Source organism: Patagioenas fasciata, chromosome 27, assembly GCF_037038585.1.
Source record: "Patagioenas fasciata isolate bPatFas1 chromosome 27, bPatFas1.hap1, whole genome shotgun sequence".
NCBI lineage: Eukaryota > Metazoa > Chordata > Aves > Columbiformes > Columbidae > Patagioenas > Patagioenas fasciata.
In genome coordinates, this window is record NC_092546.1 from 3,350,762 (window position 1) to 3,378,449 (window position 27,688).

Here is a 27,688-nt window from a genome sequence, read left to right on the forward strand (position 1 = left end):
AGCGACTACGTGGACAGGCCTGTCAAAGTCACACTGGAAACGAGGAGAGAAGGGAGGGGAAAATATCATCCAGGTGCAGATTCCAGAGGGGACACACGTAACAACAAGAAGCCAAGTGCTGTCAGACAGGGTGTGAGTTTTAGAGTTATCAATTCAGGGCACTGCTGCCCTACAAGAGGACGTGGCAGCAGCACCTGGAAGCCAGGCCCAACCGAGCTTCCCACCTCCTCTCCATCTTTGCCTTCACTAACGAGGGTGACGAGGGCAATCCGAACCGATGCTGCCTAACCTGTGAGAACTAATACAAAACCCCAGTGCTTCCCTCATCATCTTGGTCACAACCTCCTGATTCGTGTGGCACAGAGCTGTCCTACACGGGCTGATGCCGCTCAGGAACGTGCCAGCTTTTCCCCCAGAAAATCAGGCTCTGGGGAGCGCGGCCCGGAAGGAAGACGATGGCGCCAGGGTGGGACTTTATAGGGATCTTCTGTCACTTCTAATGAGGCGTGTTGAGGAGCCACAGACTCGGGAATCTGTGGTGTTGAATCCATCCCGCAAACAGGTGAAGAAGCAGAAGGATAACACAGAGGATTTTTAAAAAGGTGAAGAGATGGGCTGGAAACCCTTGGTTGGGAACCATCCCTGCCAACAGCAAACACAAGAGCTCATTCCCTGCTGGTGGCACGTTACGTATCGGGAGAAACGGAGCCAAACTACGTGTGGTTGAACCCAAGAGAGAAACCCAGTGTCCCGGGTACACTGCGTGGCTTTTCCTGGAAGCGAAAGCAGAATGGCCAGACCCAGTACGGCTCCACGGCAGCTCCAAAGCCCCTGCTTTGGGTACGAGCTATTCCACACTCAGCGTCTAAAAATCTCTGAAAACATGAAGGCAGAGCTAGAGATTTGTGTGGCGCTCTCATACCCGTGGCCAAGAAACTCTTGACTAATACCGTTATTAGCAGCGCACAGCTACTGCGGAGAAGAAAAGGGTTTAAATGCCTCAATTGTGTGTTTTAAAATGTTCATTGTTTCCTTCCTCTGACCATTGTTGGAGAGTTATAAAGGATCTATTGTGACTCACTGGAGAGTGAAATGTATTAACCACACCTCTCGTGTATCAAAGGAACCTGACCACAAACAAACACACGTACCATCTTATAAACGCTACAGTAATACAGATCTCCCAGTATGGACGCACTTAGAGTCGTATAAAGGTGAAATCATTTTGCTGCATTTGAACCACCTCTAAATCAGAATATTGCGTACTAAATAGAAACATAAACATCTTTAACTAGGGACTGAACCAAACCTGTGAGTTCTCAGTTCACCAGGATGCGCTTGGGCATTGTGGGCATCTCCAAGCAGTGTGTGTTGGTATGGATAACCTGTGCTGGTGTGGACAACGTGTGCAGGTAACGTGTGCTGGTGAGGATAATGTGTGCTGGTGAGGATAACCTGTGCTGGTGAGGATAATGTGTGCAGGTGAGGACAACCTGTGCTGGTGTGGATAACGTGTGCAGGTAACGTGTGCAGGTGAGGATAATGTGTCCTGGTGTGGATAACCTGTGCTGGTGAGGATAACCTGTGCAGGTAACATGTGCTGGTGTGGATAATCTGTGCTGGTGTGGATACCATGTGCAGGTAACGTGTGCTGGTGTGGATAACCTGTGCTGGTGTGGATAACGTGTGCAGGTAATGTGTGCTGGTGTGGATAACCTGTGCTGGTGTGGATAACGTGTGCAGGTAATGTGTGCTGGTGTGGATAACCTGTGCTGGTTCAGGTAATGTGTGCTGGTGTGGATAACGTGTGCTGGTGTGGATAATGTGTGCTGGTGAGGATAATGTGTGCAGGTGTGGATAACCTGTACTGGTGAGGATAATGTGTGCAGGTAACATGTGCTGGTGTGGAAAACCTGTGCAGGTGTGGATAGCCTCTGCTGGTGAGGATAATGTGTGCAGGTAACGTGTGCTGGTGAGGATAACCTGTGCTGGTGTGGATAACCTGTGCTGGTGTGGATAACGTGTGTAGGTAATGTGTGCTGTTGAGGATAACCTGTGCAGGTGTGGATAAGCTGTGCTGGTGAGGATAACGTGTGCAGGTAACATGTGCTGGTGTGGATAATGTGTGCAGGTAATGTGTGCAGGTGAGGATAACCTGTGCTGGTGTGGACAACCTGTGCTGGTGAGGATAACGTGTGCAGGTAACATGTGCTGGTGTGGATAACGTGTGCAGGTAACATGTGCTGGTTCAGGTAACGTGTGCAGGTAACGTGTGCTGGTGTGGATAACCTGTACTGGTTCAGGTAACGTGTGCAGGTAACATGTGCTGGTGTGGATAACCTGTGCTGGTGAGGATAACGTGTGCAGGTAACGTGTGCTGGTGTGGATAACCTGTGCTGGTGTGGATAACCTGTGCAGGTAACATGTGCTGGTGTGGATAACCTGTGCCGGTGAGGATAACGTGTGCAGGTAACATGTGCTGGTGTGGATAACCTGTGCCGGTGAGGATAACGCGTGCTGCAAAACCCCGGCCTCTCCAGGAGCGATCTGTTAACAGCTTCTCCTCCCCTCCGCTGTTCGACCAGGCGGTGGTGCGTGGTGAGGAGCCGCGGAGCTGCTGCCGCATTGGCTGCAGATGACATCATTATTGATTACGGCTTTTCTCCCGCTCCACCTGCCTCAGACCCGCGTCCCCTACTTTCACGAACCAATTAATCCGCGGAGAGAACGGCCCTGTTGACTGGCAGGGTGTGTGTGCGAGTGCACGCGTGTGTGTGCTGGGGGAGGCCTGCTCCGACTATTATTACTGAGTGTTTCTAATTAAACAAAAATGTTAATCTTGCAGCACAATGTGCAGAATTCCTCTGAGTTTAATTAAAACAACTGTGACTAGAGGCGTGATCAGATTTGAGGATCAGATCGGCGGAGGAAGCCTCTCGGAACACCACATATTGCACGGATTCAAGTGCTCGGATTTCCTTCCTGCCAGGAAAGTGAAACTGCCTTCACCCCCCAACAATTGTATTCCCTGTAATAACGCAATTACGACCTCAACTCAATCCCCACAAGACATCCACACACATGCCGTGCCACCCTCGCCATCGATCCCCAAATCTGGCACCATACGAATAAATAAGGAATGGTTTGGATTGTGAATTCTCTTTCTAAAAGCAGCCCAGGCAACCGCGAGAACAAAAGAATCAAGATGCAAGTTGAAGATGCTTCAAGGGCACATCTGGGCAGCCGCCTGCTGTTGAAAATCACACTAACTTACGCAGGCAAATGTTTTCATGTGCTTGTATTAACAGAGCATCCTAAATACCTCGTTCATACCTGCCCTTCGACTCAGTTGTTAAAAGCCTCTACAATGAAAAGCTGCTGAATTATCTCAAGGCCACTGAACAAAGTAGGGTGAGAAAGAACAGGGGAGGAGGGAGGCGAGGAGAGCAGAGCAGAGCACTTCAGCGTTCATTTATAATCAATCCTGCTGGAGGACAGAGCCGCGGACCCGCGCCGACACACACACGGTCATACGGAAAACAGGGGTCGGCAGCGATGGCGACGGCAGAGACCGGCGCTCGCTGTCCCCTGTCACTCTAGAAGGTGGCAGCTCTGCGTTAGATAATTAGCTGAGCTGGAAATGAGGATGATAAAGAAAGATGAAGCGGGTGTTGCTGCTGCTATTTTTCCTGCAGGGTGTGCACACTCGTTTAATAATTTAGAGGAGAAGGAGGGTGTGAGCGTGTACAGACGCACTGTAGAATGCAGAAAGCCACGATGAGGATGCTGTTGAAGGGAAGAGGAGGAATTTTTCGCTCTTCTCTGGAGATCCGTGGCCCAGCTCACAGGTGCTGGTCCCTAGAAGTCAATTCTCCCTTCAAGGTGGAAGAACCGAGCACAGAGACAAAGCAGTTTGAGTGACACAGAATCAGGATCAAAATCCAGCACTCTCGAAACTTCTTGCTGCTCTGTTATGAAGCCTTACAGCTGCCGCCTCCCCAACAGGAATCCCGGCATCGTGCGCCTTGTCAAATTACATCAACAAGTTCTTTCCATCAATATGTATGGACCCATGTCTGTCTTAACTGTTATTTCACAGTCAAAGATGATTTTAATACATGCCGGGAGTCTCAGTAACACGCTCTGACTGTTGATTCCATTTAGTTCGATATGAAAGTTTTACTATGAAAATAGTAATAGCCTAACAATGTTACTACAAACTTCCAGGCTTACAGACAATGAATACGTGCTTAGATAGGGGTGTTTTACCCCATAACGGTGCAGGTAATGCCCTGCCTTCCCTACACTAATGTACCCCTGTGTGCCCTCCTTAGAAAGGCATCTGAGTTACAATCAGTCTGATATGATTCATAAGCTACAGGACTAATCTGCTTTCGACGTGGCCTGATTTCCAGGTCACTACAAGACGAACAAAACTAGTCAAGTTTGAGGCAAGTCTGCCAAGAATGCTTCAAGTGGCAGGGTAACATTTCAGAGGGACCGGCTTCTCTTTAAGACGCGCTCCTGTGGGACACGACGCTTTCTGCTGAGCATCTAGAACTGAGTTCTGTTTACCTTGTGCTGATCTGCAGCCAACGATTACAAACCCCAACAAAACAGCAGGGATCTCGCTAGAACTTTAAGCGTGCCCACACCAGATGTCCTCTTGGAGTAGGAAACGTAGGAGGAAAATTTGAGGCCAGAATTGTTAGAGAAATGTATGAACATTTGATAAAAAAAGAAAATCAACAGGGAATCACTAGAAAAAGAAGTACTGAAAGCCTGTCCACAGCAGCCTGAGTCATACTCCAACAGTAAGAACCACAGACCTTACATGTCTAATAGCCCATTTTCCTCAATCTTCCAGCACACGGTAATCCTCGGGCAAAGATAACACTGGCCAGCATGCAGCGAGCGACGTCTCAGGGCACGGTAAATTGTCTTCCATTACATTTAACTGGACCAAGCACGGGTTTTGATGGGATCACGTTGCATTTCCTAAGGACTCACGAAGGGTAACCTCACTGAACTCTCTGTATCGGCTCCACGAGCGAGGAACTAAGGCTGGTCTGGCCCCTGCCTGGCACCAGCAATTGCAGCAAGGCTGCCCTGCTCTTTCAGGCACAATCCATTGCAGCACCACAATCTCCATCTCAGGCTATGGAAGAAGCAGAGAGAAAGTATGATCTGTATACAGGAAGCAATAATAATAATAATTAAAAATACATATATCTTTCCTGGATGTGCGGAGCTTAGCGAAACCACACCGACTGGGAGCGGGGGCGCCTGTGCCAACCAGCTTCCTTCTGCCTCACTTATAATGAAAAATGACAGCAGCTGGAGTCAACAATAAGTGGAAAATGCTTCCCAAAACCACTTTCTTTTCTTTCCTCTGGGCTCTGCAGGAATCTGTTTGCAGGCACAATGTCTGGCCAGCTGTGGAAAGAACAGCAAGTCTCCACAGCCCTATCAAAACTCAGATCCCTCGAGAAGCTGAGCAGGAAGGACAAACAAGGCAGCAGAGCTGGTGTTAAGGGATGTCGTATAGTTGAACGGTGTCCATCGCTTCTCAGAAGCTCCCAATGGTTTCCTCTCCTGCAGTTTCCTGTTTGTAAGTGAATGCATGCGGGTTTCTATCAGGGGCTGAGCCAGGAGTAGTCACGTGCATAAAAAAGGGGTTTATTCTCAATCCCTTCAGCAGCTGCATCTAGGAAAGAAGAATGTATTTTTCCTGAGACTTATCTGCACTGGTGCTGAGGAAATCCCGTAGCTGTTCATGCATGTGCGCAGCATGAAGACACACACGTGTATGTCTAACTGTGATTGCAACAGCCCAGCCGAGGCTGCAGGATTCCTACACAGCCCGTCGTGCGGAGCCTGTGACAGCTGGGGCCGGGTTTCCACGCTCCGCAGTCCGCCAAGGTGACAGCTCTGCACACGCCAGCTCACATCCAGCTCCCGGCGCGGAGCAGCCCCCAGCTTTATGCTAAGCATTCCTTCTGCCAGTGGGAGATGGAGAGGAGGAGGAGGCCTTGCAAAGGAAGAGATAAACAGGAGAGTGGGTGAATGTAGAAGCCGGGAGGAAGAGAGAGGAACAGACACCAGCGCGCTGACTTTGTGGGGATGAGTGGATTTGTGCTTGGCCCTTTTCACTTGCCCAGCACTAAAAATTGTGGATAAAGAGGAGATAATCTTTACCGTGTGAAAACTAAAGAAAGATTAAGGAGATATATGCTACAAAACTGCTTCCTTGATGCCCTTCAACAACATCCGGGCCCAGGTCTACAGCTAATTACTGCTCCCCCAAAGTTAATGAACCAGGAACCCCAGCTGCCCTTGCACAGTCAGTTAACACAGCTACCGAACAAAGTTCTGTTAGGCAAGGAGAACAGGAGTGTTAGTGAAAGCTGCACAATGCAGGAGCAAACCACACAGTAATAATGTTGTGGTGAGTAATTAGTCAGGCAGTGGGGAGATGTAGCTCCTATCCTGTCATCTGTCTTTCTAGCTGACATGTGTATGATGCTGGTACTGGAAGAAGAGCTGCAAAAAGACATGTACAAAGAACCCTGGTCCCCAAGGAGAGTCACTGAGCTCGGCTCATCATCTCCTATACGTTGCAGCTTTTTTTGGTGGAGAGTGCCTTAAAAACGCTGCGAGAATCCAGGGGACGTGTGAGGACAGCAGCTGCAGGACATCCTCTCTTGCCCCTCATTGTAGCTCAATTCAAGCGGCAGAAATGTGGACCATGATCGCAGGGGCACTTCTCCCAAACCGTCACAGCTGCCAAGGAATACATGGGAGTAGTGTGAAGGACGAGGCTCCCAGCCCTCTGGGATAACGGCAGCTAGGCACGCTCTTGGCATAAAGCACTGCTCCAACCTCCCGACAGATCCATCCCACCACGCACTGCCAACAGAAGGTTAAATGCCAGGCAAAGGAGCTCCACAAAGATTTAAGTGCATCTACACCAATCTGTCAGGAGACGGAGACCTCCAGGTGGGCAGCAGAAGGGATATTCCTGCTGCTAGGGCTTTGCCACGTGCCCTTTACGTCTGACCTTTATTTACCGCTGTACGCTGGGGATTTGCACACAAATTTCGCTCCGCGCTCTTAGGGATGCGCTCGCTGTCTGCTCAAACAAAAGGATTTTAGATGCTCTTGGAGAGAACTGTGAAACTGCAGAAGAAAAGGCAATGGGCACGCAGGCAGAGGGACCACTTGGCCCCACGAGGACCACAGCCTGCCTGGAGCACCTCAAACCATTGTTAGCGATGCTCAATGCAGAAATAACGGCTCTTACCGCACGTACCCCTGTTCAAAAGCCCACGGCTTTTCTGTGGCATCTCTGCTCCACCACCAGCCAACGTTCCCAAGGGAAACTCCCTCCAGGAGCTCTCGGGCAGGTCCCCACCACACAATTCACCCAGAATCACCCTGGGGTTTGAACAGAGACCACCACACCTCATCTTTCCCTAAAACGGGTCAGTTTTAGCAAGCAGCCTGGCTCAGTGCTTCACACGGCAATTTTACAGATCTCCGGGGTAATAACAGCAAACATCCAGAGGCATCCACAGCAATAGCATATTGTTCCCTCCCCCACATCGAGTTCAGGGAGCATATTTCAAACAGATGACACGAAGGAGGCGGCCATGTAAACATCCTCTGTGGTGGGCACAAGTGAAACCAAGAACCAGAACAAAATGGAGAGGGGAACTGATTTCTTGGAGAATGCCTGGAGGAAAGGACCTCTGGGAAGAGGGCAGATGGCCAGCAGAAGGGCAAAACAGGTGTTTTGCACAAGGGAATAGGTTGGTGTTGCTGCCAACTATGCAAAAGCCCGTGCAGATGCGTAATTATCCCAACCTCAGCCCACTGAGGGATTACTCAAGGAATAAGGTTTTCTTGGGTGTCTGGATGAATGGTGCCACATTCCTGAGGAGAATCATGGGGAGTTTCTGGCACTGCTCATAAACCTGGGAAAGCACTTTTTGTTGGAGGGGAGGGAAGAGTCATCAGATAATTCAGAATGGAAGGAACCTCAGCACATCATCCAAATCTCCTAAAGTTGTCCAGTTTTAGCTTTGTTTCCTATGACTCTCTGGGGTAGTAACAACAAACAGACCTGACAGGTCAGAACAAAGAGAAAAAAGGAGGACTTTGTGCCTTAACTGGGCATTTTGTAACAGCCGTCCTGCTGTCTGAAGGGAAGGAGGAGCGGAAGGCCCCGTGACACCGACACAGCAGGCAGGAATGCTCTTTACCTCGGAGGACGGTGAGCTTGGCATGGACGGTGACCTCCCCATGAGGGTTTTGCGCAACACACTCGTAGATGTTTTCATCCCGGGGAGTCCGGAGGGGCTGGATCCTCAAAACAGCACCTGCGCTTTCATCAAATTCAATTGTCTGGGGGATAAAGAGAGGCACACACATAGTAAGTATCCTTAGGCTGCGAGCAGAAGGTTCATTCCAGCTTCTAACAGCGGTATCAGGACATACGCAAGCATGCGCGCTCGCAAACACACTTCAGCAACTACCCCAAAAACAACACCATCTATTTGTCTCTCCTCTGACCTCCAGGTGCCGGAGAACCGTCCCGTGCCAAACCCTGTCCCCGACCCCCCAAAACTTCTGTGTGCATCTCAAACGCTCCAAACGAATGAGCCGTGGTGATGGTGGGGGGGTGGGTGTTCAGAGTACAACTGTGATGAAGGAGGAAACGGATCAAGCAAAAACAAACTAAAATGGAACCCCTGCCTTGCTCTTCCTCCATCTGCACGGGCAGCTGACAGCACAGAGCTCCTCTGAGCGCGCAGCTGCCTGCCAGGGCCGAGTCCCACAGCAAATTCCACAGGATGACCTCCTAGTCCTTGTTCCTCCACTCTCATTTTTATCTAAACAATGCCAATTGCTTGCGCCTGGTTGCCAGCAACTGTAATGTTTACTCCAGGATGTCCCAGGGTTCAAATAATGAGCCACGGATGAGTATGAAAGGTGCATTTACAGAGCTGAAGAAATACCAGCTTAGTTGGGGTTTCTTAGGGAAGGAAGAGCACTTTATATTACATCCCAGGAGAGGAAAAAAGCCCAACAAAACAAAAGAAAAAACTCCAATAATGTAAGCGAGCCAAGTTCTGTCTTGCTTTGGAACAAACCCAGCCGCTGACATGGCCAAGAGCTTGCATTTCACTCCTCCTGCTGTTAAAACTCCTCCCCTTCCAAACCTCCCTTTATTATCGTGTCTGCGAGCGGCCAAAGAGGAGCAGGAGCTGCTTTGTGTCAGTCTCTCCCTCTTTATACATCCACAGACGTGCATTTCAAGGCCACCTCTTACCTCGAACCTCTGCGAGTTCACTTTCTTCCCTTTCTTGTTCCAGGTGACCCGTGGTTTGGGGTCCCCGGTGGCCTGGCACACGAAGGAGGCCACCCCTCCCGACACGCCGATCTGGTCCACAGGCTTCTTAATGAACACGGGGGGACCTGCAAGAAGAAATGAAACACCGTGATTGGCACAAGGAAAGCCAAACTCTAATAAACACTGTTTGTAATTAATAGTAGCATTGTCACTGCTATTCTCTAATCGATTCAGATTAAATTAAACCTCTTGGTCTTTTAGGAACAGCCTTTTACCTCCATTTTCTATACGAAGAAGCTACAGCACAAAATGATTAAGGGCTTGATCCTAAAAGAGATTTTAATGCAATGATCTTGCAAAGCTTCTTCTACTTCTGCAAAGTGGACTTTTAAACTGTTTTGCACAGGGGAAATTGCCCTTGCAAAGCCCATCTAATGACCATCACCAAAAGCTGGTACAGCTGCAAACAACACCTAGAAACACTGAAGTGCACTCCCCACATTCTACCAGATGACCAAAACGCCAAGGAATGGGGGAGATTTATAGGCACATAGCCAAGGCAGGGGTAAGAGGTGGGAGGAGGACCATGAGGATGATGCTGTGAAACAGGTTGATGGCGGTGGCTTTAGGATGGGAAAGCTCTTTGGGTTGTAGTACAGCTCTGGTTTTATCTGCACAGCTCTCCCCTGGCCCTCACTGGAACAGGTGTCCAGTTCCAGAAGGACAGGGAACTGCTGGAGAGAGTCCAGCGCAGCCACCAAGATGCTGAAGGGAGTGGAGCATCTCCCGTGGGAGGAAAGGCTGAGGGAGCTGGGGCTCTGGAGCTGGGCAAGAGGAGACTGAGGGGGGACTCATTCAATGTTTACAGATATAGAAAGGGTCAGTGTCAGGAGGATGGAGCCAGGCTCTTCTGGGTGACAACCAGTGACAGGACAAGGGGCAATGGGTGCAAACTGGAACACAGGAGGTTCCACTTAAATTTGAGAAGAAACTTGTTCCCGGTGAGGGTGTCAGAGCCTGGCCCAGGCTGCCCAGGGAGGTTGTGGAGTCTCCTTCTCTGCAGACATTCAAACCCGCCTGGACCCCTTCCTGTGGAACCTCAGCTGGGTGTTCCTGCTCCATGGGGGGATTGCACTGGATGAGCTTTCCAGGTCCCTTCAACCCCTGACACTCTGGGATTCTGGGATTCACATGGGAGCGGGCACGCCACGCTTTGGCACATTGAGAGGATACAGGTCACCAAATGGAAGTTGTGATCACTTCAAAACAACCTGGTTGTGGCAAGCCCAGCCTGCAGTCTCCTCCTGCAGCTCCCGCCCCATCGTGAGACACCTCAGGAAAACGAGCAGCTCACGCTGCTGAAGGAAGAAGCCGAAAGCTCCTCCAAGTCCTCTCGTAACCAGATGCTCGAAGGTGCAGCGATGCCTGAACACACTCGCAGAGCCTGGGGCTGCGGTTTAGCCAAAGGACCCAAAGGAGCAACACTTAAGCTCGCAGCACCTCTCCCTCACCCCCCGCTGATCTCCATCCACCTCTGATGCTTTCAAGAGCACCTCTGCAATGAGGAGAGGATGCTGGACGGGCTTTCTGACCAAGGATGGCATCAAGAACCTTCTCAGGAGAGGAAGACGAGGTCAGGAATATTCATGCAGAGCCCATATTGCCTCTGTCCTCAGAGAATCCTCCTTCCGCGCTCTAACCTGTTTTCCCCGCACCGTTTCCTCTCATCTAGTTAGTTTAAAATTTATTGAAATATTTAAATCACGAGGCCACAGCTGTGTTCAAATAAAATCGCTCAGATCATAAAGTTGCCGTCTGTTATTCTTGAGAAAAGTACACCACATGACTCTGAAATGTGTGTATTTACATGTACGCACTCCGAGTCTATAAAATAAGATGTAAAGATCCTACCAAAGAGTTTAAGAGGGCAAATGGAGTGAAGTCTCCAGCGTCTTCTAGGGGTCGAAAGACAAAAGGGAGCATTTCCCCCTTCCCTGCCTGGTGTGGCCAGCAGTATATAAATAACAGTCACTGAGCAAGCTCATGTGATGCAATCAAGCATTTGTTTCCATGCTGGAGGTAAATACAATTTGCTGGAGCTGTTTACGTCCCACCGAATGCTGTGTGTACAAAGCACGGGATTTATAAATATCCAAATCTATATTTAGAGGTCAGAGTCGTCTTTGCAATGTTACAGCTAAAGGTTAGCGAGCCAGTCCCACTGGAGGTACCGGCACTGGGGAATCTGCGTTCCATCTGAGAAAGGCAAAATCCAGACTGTGCTCCAGGCTAAAATATTAATGCTCACTCTGCCCACCGCCTGACTTCCTTCCCCTCTTCTCCGTTGGTATCTGAAGAGCTTGCAGAAGTCAGTTCTAAGGTACAGCCAAGAACATCCAGGGCTTTTAAGAACACTTTATTGATGCAAGTTCATTTCCTAAAATAAAAGCCCCTAATAATCCTTAATGTCACATATACATCTAAATGGGCGCGAGCAGGATGATGACAGCACAGCTGAGGGGAAAAACAACATTCTATTTCTGTCCTGAAGAAAGGAACAGCGCTCCAAAAAGCAGAGAGTGACCCTGGGAGTCATTGCTCAGCACCCCATTTTGGGGAGCTCTGCTGACTCAGCGTGTGGGAGCGGGAAGCGGAGTCGCTCCGTGAACACGGCTTTTCTGAGCTTTTGCGATGCTGAACCATCTATAATAAACTATGTATAATAAACTCAGGCACTGACAGACAAAAGAAACCAAACAAAACCCCCTATCAAACAATCCATTCCATTTCGCTACTCACTTGGAAAAGAAAACCAGCGCAAATCAAAGCAAAACTGTTGATTTTAAAACTGCCTCAGCCTCTGAGCTCCAGACTGCGATTCTTCCCCCCCATCAAATCCCACAGCCCCCGTCACTTGTCACTCCGTCCCACGCCAGCCGCACACCACCCTCTCCCCCGGGAAGGAGAACGCGGGCGCCATCGCAGCGAAGGTGCCGACGAGATGGAGCTGAAGCCAAGCCCGCCGCGCCAGGCCCGCTCGCCGTGAAACACATCTCTAGAACTTCACCCTTCAGCTCCGCAAACGGCTCTGGAAGCCTCAAAAGGGCAGGAACGAGGTGCCATGCGAAAACGAAACCCTGCCAGCCCGCTCAGGAGGGCTTTGATGTGTTTCTCCTCACTTACCAAGACTGCAGGACCTCGGGTTTAAATAAATAAATAAAAATCAGAGGTGGGTGTTTACTTGCAACCCGGCAGATTTTATATCACTTCACCAATCTTCCCTCGTGAAAACCTGACAACAAGTCTTGGACAGACTGAGTTTGAGCTCCATCCAGGCCCAGCGGTCACAAGAGATGTTGCTTTTTCCCCTTCCTCTGCTGGCAAAGTAGCAGAACCTGCGGGGTTTTTATTTGCAGTATCAAAACAGGAATGGAAAAACCTGGAGCTTAAAAGAATTTTCCTACTACAAGGGGGGTCTGGGCATCCGGAGAGGTCGAAAAGACCAGATGGCTGCTGTGTACCTGTGATTCTTCTCTAGGACTCACAGGAAAGCCATCAAGTCAAAGCGAACCTCTCACCCATCGCCCACGCACTTCCCAAAAGCAACAGCCAGGGGAAAGAGACGTTCACTGCTGGGATTTTGTGAATTCTAACACAGATTTTGAGAAGAAGTTGCAAGGTGGTAAGGGTGGGGTCTCCTCCTCACCCTCGGGACACCAGAGGAGCACGGAGGACAGGAGCCCACGTGCAAGGGCTGCACACCATGGCAGCTTTCCTCACAGAAGGAGAAAATCTGCCTGCCTCACCTCTCCTTCCTTCCTTCTTTCACGTGACACCAAAGCAGAAAAAGTTCTGAAAATGTAATGATACACAGATGCCAAAACAGTCTGAGAAGCTTTACAGCAAGCTTGAAAGATGTAGGAGTGGGGAAAAGGAGGGGATGTCTCACCCTTTAAACCCAACTGTCCCTCAGGAACTGCTGCCATGGTGAACAGCGGGTGATGGATGAGAAGCGAGGGAGACAAGCCGGCCACCATATGCCTGTCTGAAACATCAAAAGCCAAAGCCAGAGAAAGGGATGGAGAGCCCAGAGGTGATTTGAGGGGTGGGAGAGAGGCAGGAGCACAAATATGCTTAACATAGCTGAGCTGAAGGGCAGAGGGATGTGGGGGGCACAGGACCGGCTGGCAGCAGGCAGCCCTCCACCTCTCCACCATGGGTGATGCAAAACCGCATACACTTTGCTGCCAAAATGGCTGGGAGATACAACCATGACCTAAATTGTTCCTCCCTCCTGCTCTATAGCCCACCAGATGTAGCTCCAAGGCTGCTCCATGCTGCTCCCACAGTGCGACAGACAACATGGCCCCCATGTTTCTTCCACCCGCTCCCCACAGGGAAGGTTTGGAGGCGCCACCACCATAGTAACGACCTGACTCTCAGCCCCACAGTCACCAAGGAAAAGGCCAGGGGATGGTCCTTTACCACATTACTGTATTATTTTGCCCCAGGTTTGGGTACTCTGTCCCCCGGCCCCACAGGCTCTCCCTGAGGGGGCTGCATGGAGGTGTCTCCATGTCTCTGTTTCCTCCTGACCCCCCAGCCCTTTCATCTCCAGCCCCACATCGTGGACGTGGTGCTTGATTTTAGATGCCAAAATTCACCTCTGTGCTTAACAACCCCCCCTCTCGCCACCCCCGGGAAAGCACCTAAACAATAGGCCACAAATGAAGACAAACCGCTCATTCTTTCATCTGGCCCCAGCACACAGAGCAGCGTGAGCCCGGCTGACAGGGCCCCTCGCCCACAGCGGCACCAATCCACCGAGACAAAGGGAAGCCAGCGACAAAACGCGTATTTTTAAAAGGTTTTGCTTCCATTTTCGGTGCCTGCGGTGCCTGCCGTCAGCGCTGTGGTGCAGGCCCACGCGCCGGGCCCGCTGACCCACGGCCATGGGCTTCACCTCCTCCTTCGTTAGTGAATAAACACTCATTATCCCCACGCTGGGGAACAGAGGGGGCTCTCTGCTGTACCCACCACCCGCTGGAGGAACTAAAGGAAAAGCAAGGGCACAGCAGGCAGGCCATTTTCTGGCTGTTTTCTTCTCACAGCCCTCCTGAACGCAGGGGCTGCCAGCCCTTCGCCCACCGTTCCTGGCCAACCTTCGGCAAACAGCCCCGTGGTGCTGAGCCCCATATTTCCCTGCAGAGCTGCCCACGGTGCACGAGAGATTCAGGGTGTGTTAACCAATGGCAACCTATATCCCAGCTCAAAAATACCGAACAGATTGAAATTCACCCTTTTTTGTGCAGGTATATGCATCCACACATATACCGACCTCCACCTTTCAAGAATGAAGGTAAAAGATGCCGTTAAGCCATTTACAGTCAATATTATTTTGCTGTTGGTGTTAACACACCCCGATTTGCTCTTCCAGGCTCCAGATGATTCCCGTAATTGGGATTCAGGTCTCTTGCTCTGTTGTAAATTCGGGTGACCTTGGGCACTCGCCCTTCCCTGCACCTCAGGCTGCCACACGTAGTGCGGAGGTGACAATCCCCATTTGTCACACCTGCCTGCCTGCCTGTCTCGTCTAGACACTGCAAGCAGTTTGGAGCCAAGGCTGGTCTCAGAACAGACCCGTTCGGCGCTCGACATCCTAGGTGGTATTGCGCAAAACTACGGCCTCTAAATACCGCAATGCCAACAAAACAAAATAACCACCAAAAAAATCACTAGAGGCAGAACTCAGGGACCTTTTTCCACTTCTTGGTGGGAGAAGAAGATAAATACAAAAGCCAGATAAAAGCTTTGCCATCTCCCAGCAACCAGGACGCGTCGGTTTCAATGGGGACATCTCCCTTCACTATTTCGCCCCGGGTAACTTCAAGAGCGACCAGGAAAGAATCCGATGGCTTTCCCACTGACATGGAATGGGTTAAACCCCCCCTTCCCTTTGGTTTTGGGGCTGAAACGTTCTGCTGATGTAGTGAAACTCCATCTCTGTTCTCCACGGCTGCTGACAGGCCCACAATTGGAGAAGGAGCACAAGGTGCTCCCTGATCTGTAGCCCAGGGTGGTGATGCTTTCATCTCCCCTGCTGAAAACCTCTCCAGGAACGTGCGACCCGGGTCCGGCCACGCACCGAGTGTTTGTCTGCTGGGTTAGGAAATGTGTTTGACACACGTGTGCCCTGCATTGGAGGGGAGCAGCTGGGGACAGCCCGGGAGCAGAGGGACAGCTCTGTCACACTGACCAACACAGGGCGGGAGAAGATCCAAAGAGGGGTGAAAGGGGAGAAGATCCAAAAGGATCAGCGGGGACAAGGAGAAAAGAGATCAGCAGGGAAAATACAAGAAAACTGGAGCAAGATGGAGAAGGGAGAGGCGTTCAGAGCCAGAGCAAGGAAGTGAAGCTTAGATATAGGAGACAAACCACGGAGCAGATGAAAACAGGAGAGAGCAGCCAAATTTGAGACAGATGGAGAGTGGGGAGCAAGAATGCGACGTCTGGAATGGGGACGTATTTCAAAGCAGCAGCATTAGGGAGCGGGGGAGCTCGCAGGAGAGGTAGAGGCAAGAAGGATGGCTCCATCATTTCCATTTTTCTTCATGAGAAGAGTGAGAGCTACAAAGCGAGAGCAGGACTGATGGAGGCTGTGGGGAGAGTCTCTATGGAGACGCTCAACAAGACCGAAAACACCCCCCGGGGAGGTCCTGCAGAGCCTACGGCCCCCTTGAAATTCAGGGCTTTACTGACACATTTTGCACTTTTTTTTTTTCCAAGGGCTGTTTCTCGGTGCCTTACAAATAAAATTAAAATGAGGGTTTTCTGACAGAGCAAACAAACAAGGAGTGAATTATATTCCATTTCCCCGTCAATAACTTTTCCCCAACCCAGCCGTCTTATCATCATAAAAAGTCCATTAAGCAGTAATTGGGGAGGCAGCAGAACTCGGGCTGATCCGTGAAACAGGAGCGTGCTCGCTCCCCAACTGGCCTTTGCTGGGAAGGCAGACAGGATAATTATAGGCTTCAGACAGAGATTTCCTCTTACTGTCAGCAGCTCTTGGCTCCCTTCGGGGAGATGGGCCTGGCAAGGTTGGGAAAGGAGGGTAAAAAAAGATCGAGGACGTTTCTTTAGGAGTGAAGCCCTTCCACCCTGCTGTTCCCCTGCTGCTGAGCCACCAAAGCCTCACCTGCTGCAGAAAAGCCGGGTTATACAGAAGGGAACGCAGGCGTTTCCCTTTGGGCAGGAGGGAATGTCATTTGAAAGATTATCCCGCTCCCTTCTAGCAAGGTCCCAGAGAATGAAGGACAGCAGTGAAGGATGCGACCCCGCGTGGGATTTAACGCAAGGAGAAAACGGGTGAGAAAGATCAAGGACTCGTTTCATGCAGTTTTACTACACAACCCCTGTCCTGCCAGCTCCCACCGCTCCCCTCGGCCCGTGAGGCTGCAGAGCCTTCACAGCCACCACCACACTGAGCAGCTTGTGATTTTGGGGATCTGGCACATCCACAAAGCTTTCAGGCTCCTATTTGCAATGCACTCAGCTACAGACCCTTTGGAAGAGGAGAAGCAGTGGAGCCAGGATGAAGACTCAGGCTACCGAAGATCTATTTCTAGTTCTGACACCCAAGGTGAGAAAAACCACGTTATCCTGCCTGCTGGAGGGGAAGCGTAATCCTTCCTTCTGGTCTATTTAAAGTGCTCGTTTTTAGGGATGGGACCCTGTCTTATCACATGGGAACAGCAGCTAGTGTGAAGTCATGCAGTTTCAGCAGGACTTCTCCAGGCTACCATCGCCCGTCGTATCTATGGAAAGGATGCACCTCTCTCCATAGCGCAAAGGGTATTTGTCACTGTTGCAGATTACAAAAACACTCTCCCAACTGTGATTTATGCAAATCTATAGGGCACGTTGTAATGATACACATTTACAGGATGCAAATGGCTCGAGAGGATAGGAGGGAGCGCTGTTCCTGTCCTACGGGCAGTGGGATGATATTTTGGACCACTTTCTCCTCTCCTTCCTTATCACAGGAAAGCTGGGATCTGGTTCTTCAGGCTGTGTAACCCGCACACACCAGAAACAACCCATCCTGTGAGGGCTGTGCTGTCACAGCCTGGAGCACCACGGGGCTTCAGTTTAATGCAGGAGAAATGGGGAATTAACACCGGGGTGAAGTGATCTGGCTTTTCTGGCAGTAAAGGGCAGCAAACACGGCAGGACAGCATCAGAACGGGACTCTGCACCTAAGGCAAGAAAGGATGGCAAAGGATGGGACTCTGCACCTAAGGCAAGAAAGGATGGCAAAGGATGGGACTCTGCACCTAAGGCAAGAAAGGATGGCAAAGGATGGGACTCTGCACCTAAGGCAAGAAAGGACGGCAAAGGATGGGACTCTGCACCTAAGGCAAGAAAGGATGGCAAAGGATGGGACTCTGCACCTAAGGCAAGAAAGGATGGAAAGGATGGAGTACGTGCATGGGGGAATGTGATCTAGAAGATACAAACCAGAGTTTTGCTCTTCTATGCATTCTCTCTACACAGATATCTTCTCCCCATGCCTCAGTTTCCCCACCTCCCTTCTCTTACCAATTTGGAGTGGCTGCACCCTCCCTCCCGGAACGAATCAAACTGACAGGTAAAGGAGCACGTAGGTGGCGACACAGATGGGCCTCCGGCTGGGATTCTATTCACCTTCTGGCACTACCACACAACGCCAGAAGAACGCTGCTCCTCGTGAGCAGACAAGCGACGCTGTCGGGGCAGCCCTGGGATCGGCCACCGAAGGGCCAGCGAGCACAGGAGCACACGCACCTCAGCAACGCGACCCTGCGGGTACACGAGAGCTTTCAATCAACTGTAACAACATCTCACTCCGTATTTGTCCACAAGTCCTATAACAGGGCATAACGACCCAGAGCAAAAGGAGCAGGATACGCAAGGAGCCGTCCTGGCAACTTAATGAGGGCTCCTTGTCCATCAGTGTCATGACAGCAATCCTGGACTGTTTGCAATCAGAAGCTTAAGGCGGGGAGCTCTCCCTCCCCTTGCCATGTTGCTGGGACAGCTTCTGCTCCAGCCGTGTCATCGATATTGGCAGCCCGGAGAAGCTCGATCCACCCCCTACCTAGAAAAGACACGGACAGAAAGGACTCAGCTCTTTACTCAACTTCTGCTGCGCTGTTTGAGTCATGGAAGAATCAGAGTCCATGGGGGATACCAGAACATGAAAAACCACCTCCTATGGGACAAGCCTGAAAGAAGAAAAAGCTTAACGAGCAAGGATTTCAAGTCCCGGGGGGCCCTGCCATCTTAATATAGCCTAGCAGAGGTCCTGCGCCACCGCAAAGTGACAGCAGAGTCAGCGGCGATGGGGAAAACAAACCGCTACAAGCTTCTGCATCTCATGGTCGTTCAGAGAAAGCGCAGGGCTAGAAGCCCCAAGGATGCGATCGGGGAGATCAGTTCTGATCCTCGCTTTAGTGATATGACAAAGACCTTTGGAAAATGTAAACCCGGAGCTGGGTCCCCGGCCTCACCTCGCTCGCTACCACAGGAATGAGCCCCATCGAGATTTGCTGGCTAATGCGCGCGTGTATGGATCATTTGGGGACAAAAGGCACATCAGATAAGTAATATATCATCTGTTAAAACTCTGCTGTTTTACTCCTGTAAATAAAAGCTATACGACTTCCACTTACTAGCTGTTGTCTGCTTTTTTCCAGGGAAGAGACACAGTCTGGTCTACAAGGAAAGCGGAAGGAGCAATACACAGAGCACAGAATTTGGGGTATTTTCAAAAGCGTGTTACGCTATTCCTGTCCGACCTCGGGTAAAAGACTTCAGCCCATATTTTCCATGGAACAAAAGGGAGATTCTGTGCATTTACACTTGAAACACCTTTCCCTGGGTTTTCAGAACACACAGTGGGTTTGTACCGCTCATCAGGATGTCAAGGGAGCTCAGGATGGGAGATGTGGAAAACAAGAACCCAAACCCTAATGAAGCCATGACTAATGAAGAACACAGCCCTTAACGATCACGAACCCTGACTCCTACCACGTGAGTCATTACAACTCCTGTCTTTGAACCACAATAATCACCATTCAGATTTCTAGTGGGCACATCAACACAAAAGAAGGAAAAACGGAGAGTCCAGGAACAGTGCTGGGAACTCCCAGCAACGGGAAGCTAAAAATGCAGCTTTGGGATAACGAGAGATTCAGTGAGGCTGAAATACAGTGCAACGGATGAGAGATGGAAAAGTGGCAGCAATGACACCTTCAATTCTTCTGTCAAAGGCAGTAACTGAGGAAGGTTTCACTTAAATTTGAGAAGAAACTTCTTCATGGTGAAGGTGGCAGAGCCTGGCCCAGGCTGCCCAGGGAGGTTGTGGAGTCTCCTTCTCTGCAGACATTCAAACCCGCCTGGACCCCTTCCTGTGGAACCTCAGCTGGGTGTTCCTGCTCCATGGGGGATTGCACTGGATGAGCTTTCCAGGGCCCTTCAACCCCTGACATTCTGGGATTCTGTGAAGATGAGCTCCTTTATATATTGTCTTAGTAGGATGGGCTTCTCTTGGTGTCTGACACCTTCCAAGAGATGCAAGGGATGGTTTCTTCTGGGCAGAAGAGCCTCCTCCTCCCAGGTCCCTCAAGTGGCAGCTACTGGAATTAACCACAATTAGCAGATCTTAGAGGGAAAGGGGATTATCAGAGCAACCATCAAACCCACATGAAAAGCCCTCAAAACCAAGCAGACCCTACACACCCAGGCAGCCAAAGGATGGATCTTCCAGGCTCACCGGCGATCACACGAGATCCAGTCTCCAGGTGATCTTTACGAGCTGAACGGAACAAAACCAACACCACCTCTGAGAAATTCATTGAAAGCAATCAAAGGCCAGGCTAAAGACTTGGAAGTGTTGGCACCTCAGCCTAATTTATGAATCAATCCATGAATTCTAACGGAGGTGAGGGAGGAAGAGGACGTAGCCAAATTAATTTGACTTCATTAATTAAAAAAACCACCAAGTTTCATCACCACTCTTTAGAGGTTGTGTGAGACTGGTGGGGGGAGTTGTGCTCATTAATTATGCAGAAAATGCAAAACTATCATCCTCTGAATGAGTTTAAAATAAGGAGAAACCCTTTCAGAATGGGGAGAAATTACTCCCCAAGGCAGCTGAAATTTCTCTTGCAACTTCAAAGGACAATAAATTATTCAAATCGCTCGTGCCACTCCGCACGCTCTCTCCCTCTCTCCCCTTCTCAATTTTATGCTCCTGAGTCAATTAAAGGTTTGGAGGACTCAGAGAAACTTTGTAGAATGCTAAACCAGCCGCAGCTCCCTCTATTTATTTTTTCCCTCTTTAAAGCTTTGCTTTTCCTCTCGGCCTCAAAAGGAAACAGAACCGACTCTGTGCATTTCAGATGAAACGAGCAGCGCTGGTTTACCCCACCCCGTATGAAACAGCGCAAGATGGGACATACTAACAAATCTCTACGCAATGAGACTGTGCAAACAGGTTAATCCACACTCCATGTCAACAGTTCAAACCATTCACTGCAATATCCCCTTTCAAAATCTTAGCGGTAGGTGTCCAAATGATATTTCTAATGCTCTCTCCTGGCAACCTTCAGGTCTGGGTCAGCTGTGATCTCTTCACCGCCACGCTGGTAGCTGCTGAGCCCTTGGACGGAACAGGGGGCTCCTCTGCCAAACCCTAACGCGACCATTTAGCGTTTGCAGGCTGAGAACCCCAAAGCAAAACCGAGACTAATTACACCGGGCAACACCGTGGCAAGAGAAGCCCTCGCTCCACAAAGCCAATGTAGACAAGCAGGAGCAGGGTTGAGAAGGGTGAGGACGCTCCTCATCCCAGTGCCTGCCCATCCTGGGGTTTGTTCCACCGCATGCAGCAGATGGCACAAAACGTGACTGTTTGCATGAACTTTAAAACAATCTCCAAAAAATTAAAGGCAGCTGCAGTGCAGGGAACATCACAGCTCTTAAGGTGGGAACTGGGACCAATTATGTTCCAAGAGAACATCCTTGACTGGAGGGGAAGAGCGGCACAGAGTAAATACAACTGTTCTTTGGAGCCCGTGTCTCTCAGGCCAGCTTGAGCCCAGATTCCATCCCACGCACACCGAAGAACGACATTCCTCTGGTCGGGCGTCCTTGAAAACCACTCTGCTTTGCCTTCTAAGAATAACACTGGGCTTGCCAGGCCACAAAAAGGGTGAGGATACCCTTGCAGATTCCCTTTGGTGACCCAGGAGGTTCGTATCTAGTCGGTCTGGAAAAGCCACGACCACGCGGACCTTGGTGGGCCGATGAAAAGCTGCTGTGGGCAGGGTCCTGGTGAGATAGCAGGAAGATTCTGGCAGCGTGTGGGGGCAAAGTCACAAAGAAATAAGTATTGGCTTCCTGGGAAACCCTGACACAGAGTAAAAAAACCAATCCAGGTATGGTGAAGACACTTTCTCTACCACAAATACTACGCCGATGACATTTTCACACAAGCCGCTTGTTTACACAACCAACAGATGTTCTTTTCCCCTAACTTAGCCATCTAATGGAGCTGAGCAGCAAGACCCTCTGGTTGGGAATAGATCCGTTAGCAGGAGACACCCATGACTGGTCCCGAACCCCCGCGGCTCTGCCGTCCCCAGGTGCTCCTCAGCGGGGATTAATGTGCTGAGCATCCCCGGCGCGGGGCACAGCTGCGACCGGCGCTGACAGCCCGGCCGGCCCCGAGGAAGCTCTTTCACAACATGATTTATTTCCTCTCCTGGTCCTGCAGAAGACACCAACTTTTCAATTTGAGTTATCGAAAAAGAAGAAAGAAAAGAAAATCATAATAAAAATAGAGATACATCACTGAATCCAGGCAGGCAAGGTTTAATTTAATCAGGCACTTAAACAAGGTGACATAGAAGCTTAATTCAATGTCCTTGAGTGGAACAAGTAGTCCAGAACCCTCAGTAACGGCGGGCTGGATGGCGGCAGAGCAGGTGGGGAAGGAAAGGGCAATTCGGGAATAAGGAGAGCAGGGTTTCCATGCTTACAACAGCCACTGGGCCGTGGGAACAGCAGCAGCAAGAGGGACCTGGCTGCTGGAGGACGCGGCTCAGCCGCTGCCTCCTCTGCCGCACCGCTGGGCTCCACTCACTGACGGAACGGTGTGCAACAGCACGTGGAAACTCCACCAGCTGACTACACCACCTCCTGTGTGCCCCCACCTTCATTCCTGCTGCCCCTCCAGCCCGCACACACCACGGGTTAAAGCTTTTCTGCAGCATCCCCGGCACAGGGACCGAATTGCTGTGGGCACCTCAGCCCCACATTTCAACACCTTCCTCCCCTCAGCACGGCGCTCCTGCACTGCCACCCATCAGCCTCCAACACTTAGAAATGGTCTCTGCAGCACAGAAAGATTCACTTCCCACTGATGTCGTCTTAACGTGTCTATCAGGTCCTAAGATGGAGCCTCCTTGATTTTTCCTGCCATCTTATCTGACAAGCGCTGTCCTGGCCGACCGCAGATCAAAGCTGAGCCCTCCCGAGCTAAACACCGTGAGCTCTACCACAGAGGGTCATTCTCCGGGGATGAGAACACAGCGGGGACCACCAGAGGAGTCACACACGTGTGTAAGTCACTCTAAGTCCACACAAGCTCCCTTCTCAGCCCACCAGAGCGTTTTCCACCCTCCGCATGCGAGCTCCAGCCCTCACTGCCATCTGCCGCCCGCCCCACGGACCCCGCCATGAGTTACTGCGCTCCGCAAATTAACAAGGGAGCAAGGGCAATTAAAAGGGAAGGAAGCCAGGGTAATGCATCATAAAAGGGGCTTTACTCTTTTATTTTGTCAATTGCGATTTAGTTTTAATTATTTATGGTAATACTTCGGAGCGTGCTAGTAAGTGTTCTATAACGTGATTTATAAAAGGAAGGAAACCTGAGTAATAAGTAATGTTGCTACTGCATCTGCTATTAAATCTTTGCCGGGGCGGAGAGAGCCACACACCAGCCTCCAGTGTATGCAAAGTACCAATTAGCGAAGCACTATTGTAAAACGCATAGGTTTAATCAATGGGAAAAAATCCACTTGAAAATAGCAAGCATGCTGCCTTCAGTTATAAAAATCACCGCATTTCTATACAGTAAGTGTTTTTTTTATCTGCAACTGAGGAGCACTTAAAGCGGGCACATTGTGCCTTCGGTGGTACAGGAGGGCAGGAGGACCTGACCGCTGCCCCGAGCCCCAACAGACGCAGCTGCAACTTGACCAGCACGGGCAGAACAGCGCAGAGATGAGACCGACCCGCTGTGGGCACAAAAGGGGACGCTCCAAGGTGCTGGGGCTGTACGACTCGGGCTGGGTGCACAACCACAAAACACAAGGCTTGGTTCTGTGCCCACGTGTGTCAGCAATTTGGGGAACTGTTCCCCTCCCCAGACCTCGTGTGCCTGTCGGTGCTGTCTGGATTTTATCTGCTCTGAGTGGCACAGCTCTGGGGACGGCCTCCCCTAACTAACTGCAGTAACATCAACTGATGCCACTCATACGACCAGCTGAATCCTTAACGAAACAATAATACATTCCATTTCATTAGAGGCAATTGAAAATCACCCTGGAGTTAGCAATTCCAGGTGTACGGCTGCCCTTGGCCATACAGAAGAAACAAAGAAAGTGTCCGTATGCAACTGAAGAAAAAGTGAAGAAACAGGTTTGCTTTGTACCTTTCAATTATTACCCTCTTCAGCTTCACAAGGAAGAACAGCAGGCAAAAAAGCAGCGTGGTGCTTTGGTTTTTTTAATTTAAATAGCAGTTTCCTTTAAATAGAATGTTCCTGCCATAGAAAGATTTAAATCACTGACTGAGATCAATTAGCCTAGGAAACAAGGGAAGTGTTTTAATGGTGGTTTGATTGCAGAGGCCACAGCTTCTCCAGCTGCAAGGGGAGCTGGGAAGATGGTGACGCCTCCAGAGCCAACGTCCCGGGGTTTCCTACCTGCACGGTGGGGACACGGGCCGGCACTGCCCGGCATCGCTCGCCCCGGGCTGCGAGTCCTCGGAACCCCGCGGGTGAACTAGGGCAGGAAATCGGGTTGGCGACGTGGCAAGCGCCAGCTGAATGGATGCTGGCCAAGGGATTACGCGAGAGGCAGCGTGACAGAGCCCAGGGCCATCTGATGGGAGAGGACACTGTCAGAACAGAGTGACGGCTCCTCACGCGGTCCCCGCGGTTGTGACAGACAAAGCTGCTTGCTGTTGGCACCGCAGAGCAGCGTGAGTTCGGCAGCCCCTCCAAAATCAGGAGTGGATCAACTCACCATCACCAGGCAGAGAGCAACAGCTGCAGAGCAATTCAAACAATGGGCAAACAAGGGGGAGCATCCCTGAGGGCAAGAGGTGCTGATGGGCTGGGAGGAGAGATGATGCCTGCACATCAGTGAACACACACATTGGCCCAGGCTGCCCAGGGAGGTTGTGGAGTCTCCTTCTCTGCAGACATTCAAACCCGCCTGGACCCCTTCCTGTGGAACCTCAGCTGGGTGTTCCTGCTCCATGGGGGGATTGCACTGGATGAGCTTTCCAGGTCCCTTCAATCCCTGACATCCTGGGATTCTGTGATCAGGCAGGGATGAGCAACCCCACATCAGACACTGAGCCCTGCAACCTGCACAGCTCCCGTATGCACATCTGCGAGCAGCAAGAGGAAGAACAAAAGCACAAAAGCTCACAGTTCAGGATCTGAGGACACCGCAGGACTACAGGACAGAGAAACTTGGCGGCTGGCAGCGAGGTGTGTGCGGGCAGGGACGGGCTTCAGCTCGGTCTGCACCACTGGTGCTTTCTGTGAGCGACCAGCACCAGCCCTTCCGGAGGACACATCTCACCACAAGTGCTTCACAGCAGCGAGAGCGCACGTGGGATCTCCCAGTTCGGCTGGAATCTCTGAGCAAATCCCACCCCACAGAAGACAGGGACAGACGAGGCGTTTGTTTCCTCCAGGGAAAACCAGAACCACGGTAAAAAATCACACAGCCATGACTTTGAGAAGCCCGCAGCGCCGAGCACACTCGCCTGCTGCAGAGCAGAGAGAAAGCCACGTTCAAAACAAATCTCCCAGCAACAAAAGGTCGAGGATCCATTCAATCCCCGGTGACCGCGTCATCTTAATAAACCCTGATAACGAAGCGATTACGTTAAAAGCTGTCAAGGGCTGTGCTGACCAGAGCGGCCCTCTCACCAGCTTCAAGCAGCTTTGCTGGGGAGGAAAAAAAGTCATAATTCAATCAGCTTGGAAAAGTCTATTCCCCGCTGATCCCGAGTGATCAGCCTTCATGTTGAAGGAACATTACATTTGAGTCGCTGAAGATTTTCACTTTCTTTTTTTTCTTCCCCTTTTCATTTTTTAAAGCAAGAATTGAAAGGCAGCGAAGATAAAAATTGTGTTAAACTGGAAGTGGTTCACTCAGGGGAAGGAGAAACATAATGCTTTTTCTTTGGCTGTTGTTCTGAATCCAGCCCTCGTGTGTAACGTGACAACGGCCACCAGTGCCTGACAGACACGAGCAGGAGGGGACAATGCGGGTGAGCTGGGGGCAGGTGGGCTTGGGAGAAGGGGAGGAAGGTTCCAACAAGAGCCATCAGGCAGTTCTCCCCGTCTCTCCAGCTCTTTGGCAGTTTTAGGGACAACTTGAGATTCAAAGCAGGTTGCAAGGACCAGTAATGTCCCTCTAAGGTGGGACTGGAACAACAGGAAGGCACTGGTGTGAAGCTAAAGACGCTGGAAAATCGGGACATTGTCAGGTATGGAGCACTTCGTTAATGCTAAAAATGTTGGGATACATTTGCTGGCTCTAAACGCTCAATCCTGCTCCCCACGTGCGATGAAAAGAAGGGGCAGGGGACAGCAGTGTCACTTACTTTCAGCCACACAGCCTATGAGCAGCACGGAAAGGAGGTTCACGAGAGAGACCAGCGAAGGCATCCCCGGGCTGGGAAGGATCCTCATCCTCTGCGATGGCCTTCGGCCCCAGCCGGGAAGGCTCCGGGTCAGCAGAACTCACCGCGGCTCCCCAGCGTCGTCAGCACCTGCGGATGCACAAAGGGGAGGGCGATCAGAGGGATGAAGGAGGGACAGAGAAGCTGAACGGAGCCCAGGAAAGCAACAGCTGCTTGTGATCCCGACGGAGGGGTTGGGCAGCCCTTCACCGCGATGCCACGACAGCTCCATCGCCGAGCACGGCACGGCAAACACCACAAAGGGCTCGCCCAGCTCCATCGCCGAGCATGGCACATCGTGGTGACTGCAACGAGGGGTTCGGCTGACTCCATTGCCGAGCATGGCGCATCATGGTGAATGCAACGAGGGGCTCGGCCGGCTCCATCGCCAAGCACGGCACATCACGGTGAATGCAACAAGGGGCTCGGCCGGCTACATTGCCGAGCATGGCGCATCATGGTGAATGCAACAAGGGGCTTGCCCAGCTCCATCGCTGAGCACGGCAGGTCATGGTGAATTTCCCTGCACGCACTCACACAAGGGGAGGGAACGGCGCAAGGAAGAGAAGCATCATCGGGAGGCACCAAATGCGTGGAGCCCGCGTTTAAAGTTTAACACCTGTCGGTTTCCCTCCCGTCCCCAGGATGACGGCGCAGGGCGAGCGGCACACGAGCAATGAGGTGTGAAGGGGTCTGACCCGACAGGGCCCAGGGACCCTCTTAAAGGGCGATTTTTCCACTAAAGTGCCGGGCGGGGGAAGAAAAACTCAAACCTCAGACATGAAAAACCCAGGAAGGAAGTAAACCCAATCCCTCGGGTGTCCCACAGCCCCTCTCGCAAGGCAAACGCGCTGGCAAGCCTCCCAGGCTTCGGATTACAGCAGCTATTCCGCATATCTGAGAGTCCCCACCCCACTCAGTGCCTCAGTTTCCCCACCTGCAACACACGGAGGAACCGCGTTACTGAGCCACCACCAAACTGGAGGAGATAAGGGCTGGAGCAGGGGGGTCACAGATGATCCTGAGGGATCACAGGGCACGGAGAGCAAACCCAACCTGCCGCACATTCCCACTGAGACGAGTCCCGGCTCCAAAAGGAGCTGCCTGCTCATGGCTTTACCCTGATCCCTCTGCAAAGCTGGAGTGGCATTAAGGGAGTTGTATTCTTAGCAACTACCCCAGTCTGATGTGTCAATACTAGGAAACGCTTTCTTCTTCTGTCAGATTCCAGCTTTGCCCCAGAAGGGCCAAAAATAGAGGAGAGAGACGCGGCAAGCTGCAGCCACAGCCGCCTCGCAG

General features: G+C 51.1%; 1 protein-coding gene across 12 annotated transcripts in view; it reads right to left on the minus strand.

Moving 5' to 3' along the window:
• PTPRS (protein tyrosine phosphatase receptor type S) overlaps positions 1-27,688 on the minus strand; it is a 149,996-nt gene that overhangs the window by 68,405 nt on the left and 53,903 nt on the right. For all 12 annotated transcript variants that reach the window (XM_065858066.2, XM_065858065.2, XM_065858063.2 and 9 more), the window contains exons 2-4: positions 26,312-26,479; positions 9,335-9,480; positions 8,265-8,406 (exon numbers count right to left, since the gene is read on the minus strand). In XM_065858066.2, coding sequence (XP_065714138.1) covers positions 8,265-8,406; positions 9,335-9,480; positions 26,312-26,399 — 376 coding nt within the window. In that variant the 5' untranslated portion in view covers positions 26,400-26,479. The remainder of the gene's footprint in view (positions 1-8,264; positions 8,407-9,334; positions 9,481-26,311; positions 26,480-27,688) is intronic.